The following is a 19,120-nucleotide window of genomic DNA, read 5'->3' as shown; positions in this document are numbered from 1 at the left end:
ACTGCCAAAATGTTGCTTATGTTGATTAGAAATCTGCAGAAATTGTGTTAGGATTAACATTCAACTACTGTAACTTTCAGTTTCAATAATTCATTGGCAGCTACCGACATCGAGGTGAGATAGAAAGGGAAAAAGAAAAAGAAAAAGTAGAAAATCCAATCATATGCATGGGTTGTGAAATTGACCTGCTTGAAATTTGACAGATGGACCATTAATGCTCTATAAGTTCTAGAATTGGAAGAAAAAAATAGAAACTTGATTCAAGCCACCGATTGCGCTTCTGTCACTTGGACACATTTTGAAGAGCACAGATTGGAAGTGGAGATACTCAAGATTCAGTAACATCATTTAGGACCAGCAATCATGGCGCAATCTTGGATCCGCCAGTGGTCACACCATTTCACTTTGCTCACAACCGATATGTGAAATGTCAAAACTCAACACCAAAACAAAACTGAGAACAAGATGTTTTATAACAAATCGTAACCGCAACCCTTTTAAAATGATACTGTATGAGCTCAGGTCACAACTTTCGCAGGCCTTCAAAACTAGGCCTTCAAGGCCTACACGTCCTTCCTTGTATGTAACCAATTTGGGTAATATCATTTCCCTCAGATCATACACCAAAATTGTATTATTCCTTTCTGATGGAGAGTATGATATCGACCCATATTCCTATTCCTATCAAAACACAGGAAACACGATATTTCCGTACTTAAAAATCCTCCACTTACACCGTGTGAAACTGGACTCAAATGTGCTCTCCGAGTCCCAGACAACAGCTACCAATCTCACGGTAGTTCATTTTCCATGAACAAATCCAACAGTTCGACAGCCTGTCATGGCGCAAAAACCACAAGACACATGAGAAACGCCGTGCATGGAAAAGAACAATGCCTACTTTACTGGCCATTGGTAACTGAAAGTCCAGTCATGGAAAGTATGTTGAACCACGAGTTGAAAAACTTGGAAATGTTGGAATGAGTTAAGGTTATTTCGTAGGAAAAAAAAACTGTAGTGGAGAATATAAGTGGGGTCCTGAATACTGCTGTTTCCATACTACTGAAGAGTGTTACACCTACTGTTATTGAAAAAGACTCGTACAGAATCAATTACCTCGGGAATAGAAAGCTGGAGACGAAACTTAGGTCCATCATAATGGTGCAGTATGGGCCTGAAGGAGTCCTCCTCTAGGGGTTTGCACTGCTTGCGAACTCGGATCCGCACCTGATCCCCACACACGAAGAAACATTATTCCAATGGCAGTTCAAAATGCGACTCTGGTGATTGTCGACCATCTGGAGAGGTTGAGGCACTCAGCATTTCAAGAGACCACAAGAAGACATGATTCATGACATACCTTCCCCTAACTTTGCAACTGCAGTAAGAATATAATAGAAAGATGAGGAGCAAAAACCTGTGCAGGAAATCTTGATTCTCCGCGGCACTTCTTGTCTTCCCAAGCTGTTGGATCTATGTTGGAGCCTCCAAAGCTTGCAGCCTAATCAGACACTGTTTCTCATGAGATTGTATCATAATTTCATCTTCTTTACATTCGAAGCGCGTAGCAAATGCGGTAACTACTGCTCTGTCATGTATCATCTCTTTGAACAATGCAATATTGAATCATTATCTTCGCATTTCGTTAACCCACCAACCACCCGTCACCTTTAGTAGGTTCTTATAAGTCTAATTTTAGTATGTGACTCAGTAGATAATATGATGCGGACGTTGTGATGATGAAAAAATGACCAAAGACAATTTGGCCGGGACATGAATGACACTGAATTTAGATTACTCGAGTTCAAGATTGAAGAAGTATTACGCGTCGTAGCAAATGCATCTTTTAGTTTTTTTTATATTATTTTCAAGTTAAACAACTCTCAAATCGATCTTACCTCGTAGATGCCGTGAAGCTGATGCGTTGTATAGTTGTATAGAAAAAGGGGCAGCCCAGGCTGTATAGTGCGGACAGAGTCACGGTATCGTTGCGGTAGCCCTGCCAATTAAGGAACCAAGTACAGTTAAGATGTTAGCTCATGTTCACTGTAGTTTTCCATGATTCTATTTAGATTTATATAATTTAAATCACTAATTGTTGCTGCTTCCAGAAGGTCTTGCCTCGCTTTCCAAATATAATATAGATGCAGTGTGTGTCCAAACGTGCTATCAGTGCAGATGTTCATAAGACTCGACTTGAAAAGCTCCTGTCAGAAAAACCTGGAGCTCTCCTTCGTCTTCACTAAGCTTCATACGGAAAATTTGCTCAAGGCATGCTACTTTGTTGAATATATGTATATATATATATATATATATAAACAAAAAACAAAAAAACAAAAAAAAAGGATTCCACGAATTGACCATACCAAAGAGTTGTCTCTTCAGGTCCTCTTGCATGGTGTCATTGTTGCACACAAATATGTAGCCTCCCAAGGTTGTGTTCCTTGGAAGGATCTCTGCAGGTGGTAGCGATTTAAATCGCTTGTCAGGATTTACTGTGATCTGAAGAGGGGTGTTTCCATTGAACACCCCTGTCATGGATGCGTCTTGTTTTCCACCGCTAGCTGCTTGGGTTTGTTCAGAGGGATCTTTTTCGTCACCAGCAATAGATGGTTTGTGGAGACCTCCCCATGCTTGATTACACCCCCAGTGGCATTCTCCAACATTTCGTTTCAAGTCCTGTTTACCTTGATGAACCACGAAGGCACCACGCTGACTTCGATCGTTGCATATGGAGGACTCTGCTGAAAAAAAACCCAGGTCTCTTCCGCTGAGGGGAGAGGCCAATTGTGGTCCGTGGAGGATAGCACACTGTTTATCTCCTCTGTTGTGGAGTAGTCTACCAACCCCCTCACACTGTCCAAAAGCCAGAGATAGTATGTGCTAGCCAGCGGTTCCGAATGGAAGGGTAACTTGTGTGATCGACTGAGATTTCGGAAGTCAACCAACACCCTTGAGATCGCAATTGGAGGTTTGATTCAATAGTGCGAACCAAAGCGGCTGCTCGTGATGAAACAACCTGTTCTACTGATACAAGGAGTTGTGTCAGCCAGTAGTAATTTTGATAACAGCGCTGAATTGATGCATTTACGGTCTTATCAGAGTAATGACTTCTGCTCACGATGACTAATTGCAGCTAAGATTGGGAATTGACATTACGTGCTACAGGGTTTCTCAGAACCTCTAGTGCCCTCTAAAACCCGCTACTCTGCATGGTTGCAACTCCGCACAGATAATTCTTTCGGTTGGTGAAGGTACATTGACGGCCAACGGTTGCGTTTCATTTTAAACGTGGTCTGTGTCATGCCCCATTACCTGCACCAATTACGACCTACACCTTTCATTTTTTAGAGTTTGATCATAGGATGCAAAAGAAAAGACTTAATCAAAACATTTCAAATTCAAGAGCGACTCAAATGACAATACCAAGGAATGAACTAGTTCGGCAGCACGTGCTAGAAAATGAAGGAAAATAAAAAGGGAAACCAGAACTCCGTGGTTTTACACATAAAATTTGTAACAGAAACAATCACGATGATTGTTTAAGGAGAAAAAGTTGACTCTACTGGCAAGTGCAGCACAATCATAGTCAAAAGATTAGTGCGGGGGAAATTTTTTCTTGCTCATATATCTAGACATATTACTCTTGGTGACATGAAGACTACAACCTCGACTGGCGACAAAAGTTCAAGAATTTCCTTACGGATACCTTCAGAAACACACACTGTGCAAAATGCTGCTAGTCCTCTCTTCTTCAGGTCAACCCCATGAGCAAGGCGCTCAGGACTACCTTTGGGATGACCTGCGATGAAGCATTTAATTGCAAAAATTCCGAGGTATTTCTCTGATCTATTCTTCTGGCTCGTGCTCTCAACCTGTGCCAGACCAAGCTGAATCCTTGGAATAGTCTAATAAGACTTCCAGCTTCATCGTATAGTGGAATTCGTCATTTACTATGGACTGTGGAATTGTAACAACACTGTGAAATGGATGCTTAGGTGCAGCGGCAGAGAATCTGACTAGTCATTCCGATCGAAAAATACTCCGTAATTGAAATTAAGGTCAGCTGCACGTTAAACAAGAATACTCTTGATAAGCCAGTTAATTTTCTTGTAGAAAGATCAGCTAGCTAAGACACGTAGGAGCGCGACCTTACTCAATGCGCCGCTGCTCATGCCACTATACGCATTGGAATTTGAATTGGCTATCGAAACTCCCAGTTTCCTAGGTTGGTCTCGATTGACCGTTGAACAAGTTGAGGACACGAACCACTTATTTCAGGAAGTTGAAGCATACGTAACTATTAACAGAAATCGTGTCGAAGATGTTCCTTTCCTTTCTTCTGCCCTGAAACTTTCACTCCCATTTCGTGTGAACCAGATTTGACATGCAAAACGAGAACTGTACGAGGAAAGAATTGGTGCAAGCAATGTCAGCACGTGACAGGCATCACACATCATTCTGGCATAGTGACATTCAAAACAAGCAAGTGACAATCACGAATTTTTCGAAATAGCCAGAGGTTCCTTCCGGAAGGTACGAACGGTGTAATCCATTACCTCGATTGCTACGATTAAGCTTGTTGTTCATTTCAACGCTGGACGGGGCCCAATTGCGACAGAGGGAGAGAGAGAGAGAGAGAGAGAGAGGGAGAGAGGAGGAGGAGGAGGAGGGAGGGGGGTGAGAGCGAGAGAGAACATATACCTTTGGCATCTCTTTCTGAGACGCAAAGTAGGCTCCGCACTCAATCCACTGAAGAATACGTCGCTCCCCTCCACACGGCCATGACGAAGCAAGTGTAATCATCGACCTCACCATCTGAGCGGGGCTTCCAGGGGGAGACCTTCAACCGCCAGGCTATCTATACTGGTCCGAATTGCCCAGGCTCCCAGCATAAACTACCAGTACACAGCAGCGTCGACGTGAACCTCTCGCATCATGCTCGCTCGTACGACGTCAGTACATGCAGCAGAGCAGTCACGGCAGTTCTCGTCCGATCGAAAGGCTCAAGGAAGCCAGTAGGACACATGCAGATACGGCTCAGACCGACAGATATACAGACAACCAGACAGTCACACACACAGTGATCACTGGATCAAGTTGCAGCCTGCATGCCAAGTACCACCACACCATCATTCCGCGCCTGACTGCACAGACAGCAGTCCCAATAATGCTCACCACCATCAGAACCGTCTCAGGACTATTCCAGGACTCGCAATCTTCCATGATGGCCCCCACAGACAAGAATTTATGAGCCTCGCAAGAATGTGATCACCGCAAGAAGCAAAGATCACTCCCATTGCATTGAATCCCGCAATATCCACCACTGTCAAGCCCCATTCCATGCGCCATTGACTGAATTCCCCTCTCTCTCTCTCGCGTCCGCGTCTTCCCCCTCACGGAAAACACCCTTCATAACCTCACGAAGCTCATATGAATCGGTACCGAGTCCGCATCCATGACACCAGCCGTGATTGCAATTGCACATTGAGTTGTAGAGGCAAGCGAGGCGGACGAGTATTTTCGACTCTTGCGTTTGCTTGTGAGGCTGGTGAGTGAGTACCGTGAAAATTGTTTGGCCATGGCCAAAACTATTGCCATGGCCATTCCATTCCATTCCCCCGCGATGGATTTCAAGTTTGCATCAGTTTTGGCGCTAATTTTCGGCCATCTCGAGCGGTCTTCCTCACCGCGGCTACGATGGATGCATTCAGTCGTTCCCCCCGCGTTCATCCAAATATTGTGTAACCTCGGGCATGTGCACTTGATTTCATCTCCTTTTATATATAAAAATACATTGAAAATATATGAAAAAGGTTTAACTGGAATTTTTTGTAAAAAAACAGAAAAGAAGACCACATGAATGAAAATACCACCCACAAATCACGGTAGTAGATGCTTCTTTGGTAGAGTTTGGCCTTTGGATTGAAGTGGAGAGTGTTGCAGGATATGGAATACTGAGGAATGGACCAAGCACCCCACACGTTCATCCTTAGATGAATGAAAGTAGGCCCGGAATCACAGTACATTGTCCATCCCTTGTTCTTTAATCTATTTTTGGAAAAATAGGACACTGAATTTGGTTACCGGCACCTAAAACATTACTTTGAGTTGTGCTCTTTAATGAACCAACAGGGGAGAAAAAGAAAAAGATAAAAGATAAAAATAGTACATATGATTTAGAGAGTAATGGATATGATTAGGATCAAAGTTAAGGCGTGGAAGGCTTTAAGTTGGATTAATGGCTTCATTTCTTCAATCTCACTCATTAGGAAGATTTTTCAATCTGTCTTTTCTTTTCTTTTCTTTTGCTGTATTAAGTGTAGGTTCAGAAACAAAGCGAGTGAAAAATCAATAAATAAAAGTAAAAAAAGTTTATAAATTATATATAGAGGGTATGAACAGTTGATGATCACCAAATGATTACGGCCCAACTTGTATTTTGATTGTAGAATTCTAAGACATGTTAATCCAACCCTCAAAAGGTGAGGAGAAAGGAAAATAATCTGATGTGCATGGAAGACCTAATGGTAACAATAATAGTTAATTAGAAATAAGAGAAAAAGGAGTGTTAATTCCAACAACGTGACAAATTCATCTACCCTGGAAGAGCCTCAGTTGGATGAATGAGTGGGTGTTGGGATGGGTGGATGGATGAGGGCAGGCAGGCATCAGTGGTTGAATCCCATGATGCTCCTTGGGGGGGGTCCAGTAGTAGTAAGTAGTAGTACAGGACTACCAAATTATATCCAGGGGCCATAAGAGAAGAGAAGCTAATTCTCTTCAGTTCCTCCCCTTTGCTGTGCTATGCTCTCATTTCATTTCATTTCATTTCATCCTCTGTGAGTGAGAGAGAGGGTAGGGAAGGAGGGAGGGAGGTACCATTCATTCATCCATACATACATCCATGTATTCATCCATCCTCTGCATCCTCCTCCTCCTCCTCCTGCTGCCAAGGGGTGGTGGTGGTGGTACCTCTTCGTGTGATCAGCACTTTTCTTCCCCTCCTGGCTCTGCTCTGCCCCTGCCCCTGCCTTCCTGCCCGTCAGACAGAGCAGGACACTGACCACCCACCAAATTCTTTCACAAAGCACGGAATTGGATCTGCACCTCCCCCCTGCACTACTTTCCTTTTCTTTCCTTCCTTCGTAACAACAAAGGGAGGGAGGGGGAGTGGGGTTCTCTACCTGTCGTTATTTCATCTCCCCCTCTCTCTCTGTAGTCTGGTTTCTGTAGTTATATATGGATTGCTGACTCTTTGTCCATGGAAGGGTGGAGGGAATGGCAGCCGTGGATGAAAGAAAAGAAAAGAAAAAGAAGCGAAAGAAGTGTCCGGGGATGGTTTGATCACAGGACTGTGAGCAGAGCTACTACTACCACCACCACTGATCTTTCCTGACTGCCCCCGCCCAAAGAGGCTCTATGGGCTTCACGGAGGCACATGGGAGGCATGCATGCTCTCCTGGGCCACCTGCCCCCTATCTCTGCTGCGCTGCCCCTGCTCAGCCCAGCCCAAGTGGCAGAAGAATGAATGAAAGAGCGCATTCATCCATGAGTGGGGGGTTGGGTTGCTGGGGGGGTGCATTCATCCAGAAGCAGCTTCCTCCTTCCTCCTGCACTCCTCAATATTTTCGGTCGTCGTGTCATAATCATGTGCACCCCCCAATCACCCCCCCCCCCTCCTTCCTTCTTCTCTTCCTCTGCCTTCTCTTCTTCTCCTCCCTCTATTTCAAAGTTCATTTCATCCTGATCTCTCTCTCTCTGACTGAGTTAGTGCCGGAACAAGTCCCACATTGAAGCATCCATGAATGCTTGCTTGTTTGCTTGCTTGCATGTCAGTAATCACATCCACATCACTCATGGATGCTTCAATGTGGGATTTGATTCCTTGCTTGCAAATTCTTGGTTATTCTACACAACCAAGTTCTTGTAAACTAAACTTTAAATAGTGTTGACAAGTTTGTATTCATATTGACTTGTAAATCAAGATTCATTTGCGATCTCACAATACGAAAACTTGAATAGTTGGTCTTTGCATAGAAAGTGTTTGTGTATTTTGAAGTGTATGACATCTGAAGTAAATATCTCTTTTATGAAATTACAAATAAATAAGTACAATAAAAAGGTCACTAACAGCAACGGTCAAATGCACGCCCTCAGTTTTTTTTTTTCTGAGTAAATATTTATAGAGAATCGAAGGTAGCATTCTTATGATTCTGTTGCACAATCACAATTAAAATGTTCTGAAACAATGTTTCAATTTTCAATAACAAGTTGTATAATCAAAATCAGAAAATAAAATAAAAAAATGCATGATAATGGTGATGGTAATTTTGATTGGATAGAAGAGTATCAAAAAGTATTATAAGTTTGTGATTCAAATATTTTGTGAAGAAGAAAAAAACAAAAACAAAAACCAATCTATAAATACACATAAATGTTTTTTTAATGTCTGTGTGTGTGTGTGTGTGTATGTGAGAGGTGCAAAAAGTGTAAAAGATAAAATTTTAAAATAAAACAGTGATAGAATGTAAGTGAAGAACGTGTTAAATTACAACTTAAGTAATGCTTACTTGTGTTATGTTATGTTATTTAACGTATACATAAATGATAAGACTGAGTAATGTTACATGCTACCATTCCTTCCAGTTTTCGAGGAGAAAGTTATGTTGTAAAAGAGGCACTTCTTTTGATACTCATAGCAAAAGTTGCAACCCACACTCCATTCAGGGATTGGGGTCAACAACAATACGACATCCTCCTCAATCCCAGGCCTCGTGAAATGATAGAAGTAGTGGGGTGATGATTAACTGCTGCACACACACACACACACATATTACAAATAAATCTCTCTGTGCTGCAAATCTTCCAGAATAATATGCCTGCAGTAGCAGCAGCAGCGAGGTTGACTGCACGCTTGACTGGAAGCTGAACCTTGAAACCAGTTCAAACATCCTCCTCTTCATCTGACCCCAACATTGATCCCAGCTCATGAAACCAAAGTGAATGAGAAAGAGATAGTCACTAGCAACACCGAGTTTGTCACAATGCGCGAAGCAACTCTCTCCACGACAGAGAATATGCAGCGTTGTCATATGAAGATGGCAGAAGGCAACGAATCCAAGTTCTCAATGCACTGCAACCGAGTGGTTTTGGTGTTTTTAATTACAAAGCGATGCCAGTTAAAAAGGAGCTGTGCAGTAGATTGCTGTACTGCGGAGCTCATGTGTCTGCTCGGCTCCGCATGCTTCTGCACCACACAGTGTGTGTGTTCAACACAACGTGCACAGCACAAGATTCAAGCTCAGAAGATGTCGAACCTCGAGGAAGTCGTTCCCACACAACTGGTGGCACCGATGTAACTCCACTTCAACAGTACATGGGAGTGCTGTTAAGCTCTAGCATGAATCCGGACCCAAAAGTTGCCATCCTCCGGATAGACTGTTGACAATGCGACAACTGCAGCAGCAGCAGCAGCAGCACTGGCAACCACTGCCGATATCTGGCACACTATCTGAATGGTCAGGCGAGATCTGATCATGGCCAACACGCCACACAGACTGAGCAAAGCAAATATCAATCAGCACCGAGGTGGGGGCACCACAACAACAACAACAACATCACGCAATTCATTTGGAGATATTCCAAAGGGAACCGGAGAGAGTGTGTGTGTGTGTGTGTGTGGGTGTGTGTTTGCCAAATAAATCACTGCACTGCACTGTACAACACTGCTACAGTACTGGGATAGATGGATCATTGCTAAACCTGGTGAGATAGAGATCGAACCTGGAGTTGCTGCAGGGCCACATCGCTGCCACTCTATATCTCTCTCTCGCACTCTCTCCTTTTCCCATTAATTACAACTCCAGAAACGTGAACCTTGCAGCATCAATGACAATGGCCTCTCATTCTACTTCTCATTCTCATTTAATGCACAGGGAAAGGGAAGGGAGGAAGGTAAAAAAAAAAAAAAAGAAAAAAAAAAAAAGACACTTCATTCAGAAACCCACCTTCATTTTGCGTGATTGCTTGCTTGCTTCATTCCCATATTTTTTAATGCATGGTGGCTTCAGCATGGCAATACTTTTATTTTCTGATCATAAATGAAGGATTTTTTCATGAATGAATATATGAATGAATGAGAGCATTCAATTTGTGTCAGGAATGTTGTTGATTCTTCTTCTTATGCTACCATTCATTCAATGTTGTTGCTGTTTCAGGAGTGGACTTGCTTGTGACTTCCACTTTATCTTTTCACTGGGAATCTTATTGTTGCCATACTTCTATAAGTGTGTGTAGTGGATGTAATATAAAAGAAAACAAACAAACAAACAAACAAACAGTTGATAGGTGTTTTACGTTTAGAAAATTCAGGCAGAAAATAAACTTAACAAATCAGTTTAGTTGAAACTTTACTGATTATGACATAAAAAAATAAAAAAATAAAATTATTAGGTTTTTATTTTTCATATGTGTGTATGTTAGTATTTAAGAATTTTTTGTATGTTATATGACTTTTACTTAAGACACCTACAAAATTTTAATAAATGTTATTTTTTACCAATTGTATATATGGTATGCCTCAATATAGTAAATATGTATTTAATATTTTATTTTTTGATTCACATCTATCACATTATTGAAACATTAGATTTCTAAGTTTAAAATATTTTAATATTATATATTGAGCAAAATTGCTTGCTTATCTCTTTGCTATGACATTAATTATTTTGGAGATATTGTAGCTCTATTTAATTAATTTTTAGTCATCTTTGGATAGAAATATCAAAATTAGGACCCTTACTTATCCACACTATTTAACTCTTTATAAAATTTAAAAGGGTCCAAATCATTCAAAGCACATGGAAAGCTTTCTACCATTGAAAATCTTTCAAGCAGTAAACACTTATTATAAATTATACAATCTTTAAAATTTATTTATTTATTTTTATTTTGCCTTATGGTATTAGGAAGAAGGATAGTTATTTTCTACAAGATTAAGCAATCTATTTGTATCCTAATATATTAGGCAAATAAATAATTTGTTAAAACCAAATGCATTTTTCAAAAAAACCACACATGTCATTTTAATTTTTTTTTTTTTTTTGAAACCTCATTCCTCCTTATGCTACTTTAAATATTTAAGTTTAAATTAATGATATTAATTTTATATCCTTATTTATATTATGATAATATATATTTTATGATTAAAGGTTTTTATATTTTATATTTTATCATTAATAATTGAAGGGCACACATTTTCTTCTACTAAATATATAAATTATCTTTATTTCAATAATCGTATAGTTTTTTTTTTTTTTTTTTTTTTTTTTTTTCTGTTTTCCATTTTTATATTTTATAAAATTTAATAACATAATATTTAAAAATTATAGAGTAACATGTTTATGAGTAGCCTTTGTAACAAACAAGGATGCTATTATTATTGATTCAAAATCAGTCTAAATAAGAAAAATATATAATAAGATAACAATCTTATAACTGAATAATATAAAAAATTAAAAAAATATATATTTACATATTTATATGTATATGTATATATAGAGAAGAAAAATTTCTTAATTTTTGATGTTAGAAATTTATATATTTATAAATTTTAAACGATAAGTTTTTGATTCAATTAGGTGATTTCAAAAAATGAAAGGTAAATTTTTGAATAGTAATAAAATAATGTCAAAAATAATTTTTTTTTTTAATATTTTACATAATACTACTTTAAAAAATTTATGTCTTAAATTTTTAAAATAATATATTTTTTATCTCTTTTTTTTGGAATTTAATAAAGAATTATTCTCCAAATGCATGTTAGATTTTAAGAGAATACTAGGTCCAACGTTTTATTTGAATTCAACTGTTCTAATACTAATTTAAAATTGTATGCTTGAATTTTGGTCCTTGAGGTAGTAATTTATCTTTCAACACTAAAATCATTTATTAAATACTAGCAACTTAGTCAAAATTTTGATTTTTAATTAATTTCTAGTCCTTTAGTTTTATTTATTTATTTTTATGATTAACATTTAAATTCTATTGAAATCATTTAAATTTTTTTTCTCTCATAAATTTATATAATATTTTTTATGTAGAAATTATTTATGTAATATTTTCTACAAAAATTATAATATAGAATTATAAAATAGCATACTATTGTACACAATAGTAAAAATGTATAGCTTTTAAAAATAGGTATAATATTATTTTTCTTATTAATTTTTATTTTTGATTATATCATCACTTCTTAATTTTATGCTATAATGTGGATTGTCTTTAAGACATGTGTTTGATACAACCAAAATCAAATACCTATTTTGACTGAATTATCCACCAAAATAGAATTTTATTAATCCAAGCTCCTAATCAAATTATAAACAATTCCATCTCAATTATTCTAGCCATATTTAGTTTTTAGTTCTTGCATTTGTTTTTGCTTTTATGATCTTTAATATTTAATTCTAATTACATTTAATGGCATTCACTTTGATATATCTTTTTTTTTTTTGCACTTTACCATTCAAAAATAATATATTTACTACTATTACAATAAGTGGGATATTGATCAAATTTTCTAAAGCAAGCAAGGATTTAATTTAAAGATAATATTTACAAAAAACAAAATTTATAAGATTTTAATAAATAAATAAAAACAGTTTACTGAAATTTTCTTTAAGTATGAATTTTAAATAAAATACTATATAAATTTTTTTAAAAAGCAATAGATTACTAAATTCTTTGTCTTGAACATTAATCTGTTGAAACTTAAATTCGTTGGTAAAGTAAATAATAAAGTTAGATACTAAAAAAGCATATTATTAACTGAAGTATAGCAGTGTAAAAAATCCTTACTACCTATCACATATTTTTTCTTGTAAAAATCAACAAATTTTAGAGGTTAAAAGATAGTATTTCTTAGAATACAATGAAGACTTGAAGCGTAGTAAAATTTAATAAAATTTATTAAATGTAAAAAATCTTTGTAAAATGTTTTTTAAAACTTAATACTTGTGATTTAAAAGGGAAAGTTTAAAAAAAATAAAAAAATCATACTATTATTTATATTCATGTTATTATAAGCTTAAAAAAAAAAAAAAAAAAAAAAAAAAAAAAATCTAAAGAGCAGAGTGGGTGCAATTTTTTGGCAGCTTGCTCCAGCGCTCAAGTATCACTTCAATAGGGCCAGTGCATTGATGTGCACAAGTCTCCAAGAGTATTTTGTAGAAGAAATTGATCACCACAGGTTTACATTCTGATTTCTAGAAGCATGGTTGTGATTTCATTCAAATAGATCCTGCACAGGAAATGCCTGAATCTGTCCTGAATACCATGCTTTAATAGACCTCAGAGGACACATCCATCAGAAATGAATCCCCACATTTAGTTCTTCAACTTCAATTGGTTGGCATTTATGCAGAAAGTATTTGCACAAATAACCAAGTCATGAAAATTTGGTGGATGATTTTGGAGGTAGGCAGATTGCTATGAGCCCCATGTTTCAGGTGCAAAACTTATCACTACCAAGCCTGTGATCTACTGGCGTGTTGGTCACGACTGGTAGTGAGAATCAATTTTACATAAATTCTTTGTAGTTTTTTTTTGCTGTAACATGCAGGGCTTTGATGCTGCGGATGCTGATGCGTATGCATGGTGGAGCTCTAGCAGTTCTGCATCCAACAGCATTGAGACCAGACAAACGATTTAGAAATGCGTCTGCGAAACAATACTTGATTTGAGATCATGACATAGGATTCACTGACCTTCACGGTTGGTAATCAAGACAACGGCTACACCCTCAACGCAAAGCTTGTGGAAGTCTTATCACCAGTGGAGACATCATGATCACGCACAATTTGCAGCCCCTCAGCTGATTCATGTTTGCATTGTTGTCTCCAGAAGAATACAGTCAATTCTATTTCGAAATCTCCAAATTTTATGATAACTTTCAATCTCATATTGGCATTCATATGGCGATCCTGGTAGGTGTGTACAAAGTACAATGAAGCTCTCAAGGAATTGCAGAAAATTTATGCTGCCTGGAAAGATGTTCAGCAGCAAACTTCTAAGCTTCTCAAGTCCTAGACACAGGGTTACCAGCTTCATAGACTAGATTTACATGATACCTGTAGCAGATCGTTTCAATGCTTCTACCTTTCTTGCAAGCTGTTCTGCCCCATCGTATTTTGTGGGCCACAATGAGATTACCTATTACTTGATCCAGCAGCGTAAATTAAAACCGTACAAACTGAATTGTGTTGCTTCAACTCGTATTTCTACCTGAAAATGTTGTCTCCTCACAAGGGTGTTCCACTTGCAACACCTAAGGGGAATGGCGTTGAGCCTCTTCTACAAGATCTCTGTCGATCGCTTTTCTTATAGGCCTCCAAATCAAGACGAACTGCAAATCATACACGACCAATTACATTGCATTGAAGACTTCATCAAGCCTTGAAAAGTCGTACCGAATTGGACTAAGAAATGGGGCACAGTGCTTACATTGTACTAAAAGTGTGCATTATTGCTTTGTACGTGTCCTCACGTCTACAGGTTTCAATAAAAGAGAGAAAAAAAAAAGAAAAAGAAAAAAAAAAAAAAAAAGGTACAGAGTAGCAAAAACTTACTTGAGCCAGGAGGACCAACGGCATCCAAATGCTCCCCAGTGGATTGCCTTTCGAGATCCCTATCATTTTTTCATCTATCAGTATCGGTTTTTTAGAGCCCAAGACGAGGTCAACCAATGCCTCAAAGAGTACGGGTAGCCACACCGTACCGTCGGGGAGGATCTATATCCAGACGTACATTAACAGTCAGAAGATCAGTTGCCAAATTAACACTGCTCAAGTAAATTCGCGTAAGGTCAGCTGCACAACTAAACACTAAAACCATCTTAGTATTCCAAAACTTGCTGTGGAGTAGCAGATTTTTCTTTTCATTTATTACGTGTGCATAATATATAGAGTTCTCCAAACAAGATTGTATGAAGTCAGCGTAGGGTGAGATACAATCTTGAGGAACTCCAAGAAAGAAGGAAAAATAGGAGAATTAATGGCATAAGGCATATTTTAGTGGCAGTAAATGAAGTGTAGGGTTGTATCTCTAGGAACACAAAGCCACTAGGAGAAAATTTACTATGCAAGTAAAAGTGAGTGGGTAGAGGTTTAAGAGAATGAGTGCAAAACAATTCGCAACATACCTTTTCATGTTCACCGTTTTCGGAACAACGACTGCAATTCTCTACCAACACAAAAGGAACCTACACGAAGGATAAAATCTTATAAGAAATTTTCTTTCACTAATAAAGCACTTCTTGGATGCAGCTGCAACGTTTAACTGGTTTATTATTCACTCACTTTCGTGTTCACCGTTTTGAAGCGAGATTCTTTCAGAATGATGTTCCGTAAAGCAGCTGACCGTCTCGAAACAAATTCAGAATAGGTCACATCCTCCAGATGGATCTCCGCATGAGTGAAAACAACGATCACATGAGGCCATATTTGAGGGCCAAAGGCTTGTGAAATGGCCCTGGAAATCTTTACGTCTACTTTGTCCTCCCGCGGTCCATCCAGACGGTCCACATAGAGCACCACATTGATGGTTTTCCCCAATAAGTACCTGCAACCAAACCCCTCTCATAGGATTACACCGTTTAACATCCTTGATCGCATGTGAATCCAGTTGTATGGTGCCAATGTAATCGCTGGAGTACCTTCTAATGCTGTTCAAAGCAGCATCGACGCGACCTGCTTCAACGAAGCCTGGAGTGTCGATGACGGTGAGCTTGAAGCCATCTTTTGAACGTGAGTACTGGCGAGGTCTCAAGGTTTCCGACTGCAGCATGATTCCATGAATTTGTACTCAATGTCAGAATAATCCTCAAGAGAAATATTTGACGGCGAGTTGAAAAATGAAACCATTTTAAAATTAACAAAAATATAAATAAATAAATAAAAATTACAGACACCCTGAAACGTTCAAAAAAACGACAATATAATACAAAAATAAAACACTAAATTTTAGAGATTTACCCGAAAAGCACTGACGGCAGCCACCCGTTCGCTGAATAAGGAATTAACGATTGAGCTCTTGCCTACTCCCCCTTTTCCCAGAAGCACTATCGTAATTTTGTCCACTTTCTGTGTGAAGCACATTCATTTACGACATTGGCAATTGTTCACACATAACCCAGTGAAAAGAATTGAAGGATTAAAGTTGTGTCGGACTGGAATCTAAAGTTCATCATAAGGCAATGGCGGAGATGTGATTTGAATTAAACAGCTTAATTGGACGAACGGAAAACAGCAAGGAACCCTACTTGTTTTCGAAGCTTGGCGAGAAGGGTATGAAGAATGATTTGTGTAGCAGCAGGTAAACCTTGGAAACCCGTCCATTCTTTTTCAGAGACTGTAGCCATTTCTCCTAGTCCTGAAGTCATTGGGTAATTTCGTTCAACACCACTCAAGAATAGAAAACGGTGGGAAAAACTTTTAAAACCACATCAAACGCCAGCTCGAAATGAGTTCAACCCTAATTCAACCCCTGGAAAACCCTAATCCACTTAGGCAAGCAGGATTTTTGGTCCTAACCTCACGATCCTCTTCATCGCCTCCTTAATCAGTTAGTGATTAGCTGCCACAAAAACCACGTAATCCACTGCATTAGCTTCCGCTCTGAATTTAAGCCATGGCTTCGATGAGAAGAACAGAAAGATGGATTTGATCACCTACCAACTAGTCAACAAATGCTCAAATCAGTACCGTTCTCAAATCCAGCTGGTTCAACAGATTCACGAGCAACGAACAAATTAGTCTCACCAACGGACACACCCCAGAAAGGATGCCACCCTCGGAGAAAACTATGGGCAGTTTCAACACTCAAAGTAGAATTCTCCACCAGAAAAGAAGAGAAAAAAAATACCCACAATCCAACTCATGCCCATAAACTCGGTCCTAATCCTAAACCACAATTCATGTCCACAGACAAGAGCATCACAACACACAGGTCATGTTTTCATTCTCACGCCCACACACACAAATTAACCAAATACAGAATTATGCATGAACCCATATTGTCTCCTGAAGGCTAAATCCTCTCAAAAAACCCAAAAACGCTCACAAGTTCTACGCTTGCTGTAGAAGTCATGAGGCGTGGTCCAGTAAACCTCCCCTAAAACTACTAATTTGGCTCAATACAAAAACTGTGTGATAGATTGAGAGCAATGGCGCTTCCTTTGTTGAAATAGATTTGATTTGAATTGTTACTCTAGTTAATAATGTTGAAGCTAGAACTAGAGTGAAAGAATTGATGTTACTGTTTTTTAAGAAGTAACATTTTGAAGTTAAGAGTGAGTGCAATGTTAAAGTTGTATTTTGCAACTAAATAAGAATTAATAGCTCTAATAAAATCCTCTATAAACTCCAATTGGACCTTAACAATCTTAATCAAATCCTAAAGAAATCTTTAAAAAAAACCTCTAAAGAAATCATAAGATAACTTCACAAAAATCCTAAAGAAATCTTAAAGAAATTCTAAGTAAAGCCTAATAAATTCTAATGAAACTTTAATAAAATCCTAATCAAATCCTAATAATTTTTAATCAAATTCTAAGTAAATTCTTATAAAACTCAAATTAAACCTTAATTAGATCCTATAGTAGATTTAAAACATCAATAATAAATATTTAAGCCATTGATCTTGATTCAAAATTTGCACACTTGTCAATCTAGTAATTAACAATAAGGACACAAAATTTGGAGATAACCAAACTTACAAATTGGGAGAAATAACTCCTAATCTATTCAAATGTAGGCCATCCTCCTTCTCCAACTTTGATGTTAATCTTCCCACATCAATAACTTCTTTTTGCACCATTTACTTCCTTTAAAAATTTGTAGAGATCTTAGAATCTACATCAACTATTAGCTCACGAACAAATCATTTCAATCCAATTAGCAAATTGCTCAAAATCATAGAAACTCTCATTGATTTACAAAATCCAATTTTTGAGATCCTAACCCTACTTAAAATTCAATAACCTCTACTCTTATTGTTTAATTAAGCTCAAGTTTACAACATACATTTAACACAACTATTTTTACAAACCCACAAATTTTCATGCATGAATATGCTATAAAAAATCATACAATTTTCTAAAATATAAAATTTTCTTTATTTCACAAAAACTCATAGTCATCCAAAACAACCTTGACTTTACAAAGCTGTCACAAAGTTATTATCCACTCTCATTCTCCCAAACCAATACTCAAAGAAATCTTACCAAGTCTAATCTCGAACTTATTTCTCCAATCAACAAAAAATCAAATACAGTTGCTATAGGCATATAGTTTTATGTCTTAGAATTTGGTTTCAACCATGGTTCACAATCGGTCATCTTTGGGTATCAATCTAAAGATTTTTTGGGTAATTTTTGTTGAAAGCTACTTTTTACTTTTATTTGAAGATGCCTAATTAATTTATTATATTATTTTTTCTAATTTACCATCTTTTAGCTTGTTTATGGCCCTACAAATAAATAGAAATATTTTTATTAAAAAAAAATAATACTAATTTTTTCATACCTCTTTATTTTTTATCTAGTTTTTTAAAAATAATTTACTAATACAGTTTATAATTAAGCTATTCTATAGTATAATTGTCAATTTTTTTTCTTTCACCTAATAGCCTTGTTACAACACTATAACAACTTTGTATTCTTCCATTAATACTCTAAAAAATTATAAGATATTTTTCTTCTTTTCTTGAATTATATTTTTCTTAAGTAGATTTTATGGGGGTACGATGTTGTTCTTCTCTTGTTTATTTACATTTTTTTTATTATCATTAATTTGATTTTTCTAACATTTCTTTATGTGCCATTAATTATTATTAAGTACAATTATAAAATTGCTTAATTTTTTAGTATTATTAATAGGATAATCAACATTATAAAAATTTCATACATATCAAAAAATTATTAGGTAATTTTTATCTTTGAATTTTGAATTTTTTTTTAATCTTTCATAGGAATAGGTGCACACTTGCAATACTTATGTAGCAACCTAGGTATCACAGAAATAGAAATCTATGTTTTAATTTTAATAATTTTTTTTTAAAA

General features: G+C 37.1%; 2 protein-coding genes and 1 long non-coding RNA gene across 27 annotated transcripts; all 3 read right to left on the bottom strand.

The window, feature by feature from the left end:
• Positions 1 to 451: 451 nt before the first annotated feature.
• On the bottom strand, positions 452 to 4,820 carry LOC112277732 (B2 protein). 19 transcript variants are annotated; one of them, XM_090248017.1, is made up of 9 exons: positions 4,705 to 4,820; positions 4,270 to 4,401; positions 3,710 to 4,066; positions 3,259 to 3,331; positions 2,367 to 3,027; positions 1,899 to 1,999; positions 1,418 to 1,501; positions 1,117 to 1,227; positions 452 to 836 (listed from the first exon to the last, which is right to left on the bottom strand). In XM_090248017.1, exons 5-9 carry the CDS (start codon positions 2,536 to 2,538, stop codon positions 792 to 794), a joined length of 513 nt encoding a protein of 170 aa, XP_090104143.1. In that variant the 5' UTR covers positions 2,539 to 3,027; positions 3,259 to 3,331; positions 3,710 to 4,066; positions 4,270 to 4,401; positions 4,705 to 4,820; the 3' UTR covers positions 452 to 791. The 19 variants fall into 19 exon arrangements, with proteins under 19 accessions (XP_090104143.1, XP_090104145.1, XP_090104147.1 ...); XM_090248019.1 differs by having other exon boundaries at positions 2,367 to 3,024; XM_090248021.1 differs by having other exon boundaries at positions 3,316 to 3,331.
• Positions 4,821 to 8,491: 3,671 nt separating this feature from the next.
• LOC149986235 (uncharacterized) lies at positions 8,492 to 9,775 on the bottom strand. The gene is made up of 2 exons (XR_016501199.1): positions 9,321 to 9,775; positions 8,492 to 8,813 (listed from the first exon to the last, which is right to left on the bottom strand). It is a non-coding gene; the product is annotated as an uncharacterized LOC149986235 (long non-coding RNA).
• A 2,660-nt stretch (positions 9,776 to 12,435) lies between these two features.
• LOC112277693 (translocase of chloroplast 34) lies at positions 12,436 to 18,511 on the bottom strand. Of its 7 annotated transcripts, none has more exons than XM_024510314.3 (10): positions 16,734 to 17,115; positions 16,593 to 16,635; positions 16,322 to 16,431; positions 16,035 to 16,142; positions 15,716 to 15,837; positions 15,360 to 15,621; positions 15,203 to 15,262; positions 14,631 to 14,792; positions 14,287 to 14,407; positions 12,436 to 13,676 (listed from the first exon to the last, which is right to left on the bottom strand). In XM_024510314.3, exons 3-9 carry the CDS (start codon positions 16,418 to 16,420, stop codon positions 14,330 to 14,332), a joined length of 891 nt encoding a protein of 296 aa, XP_024366082.1. In that variant the 5' UTR covers positions 16,421 to 16,431; positions 16,593 to 16,635; positions 16,734 to 17,115; the 3' UTR covers positions 12,436 to 13,676; positions 14,287 to 14,329. The 7 variants fall into 7 exon arrangements, with proteins under 7 accessions (XP_024366082.1, XP_024366085.1, XP_073387650.1 ...); XM_024510317.3 differs by having other exon boundaries at positions 16,764 to 17,115; XM_073531549.2 differs by lacking the exons at positions 12,436 to 13,676; positions 16,734 to 17,115 and adding an exon at positions 17,777 to 18,511 and having other exon boundaries at positions 13,941 to 14,407.
• Positions 18,512 to 19,120: the final 609 nt, after the last annotated feature.

Source organism: Physcomitrium patens, chromosome 26 (genome assembly GCF_059467195.1).
Source record: "Physcomitrium patens ecotype Gransden chromosome 26, ASM5946719v1, whole genome shotgun sequence".
Taxonomy (NCBI): domain Eukaryota; kingdom Viridiplantae; phylum Streptophyta; class Bryopsida; order Funariales; family Funariaceae; genus Physcomitrium; species Physcomitrium patens.
The sequence above is the reverse complement of the archived record's forward strand: the minus strand, read 5'-3'. Positions and strand labels throughout refer to the sequence as shown.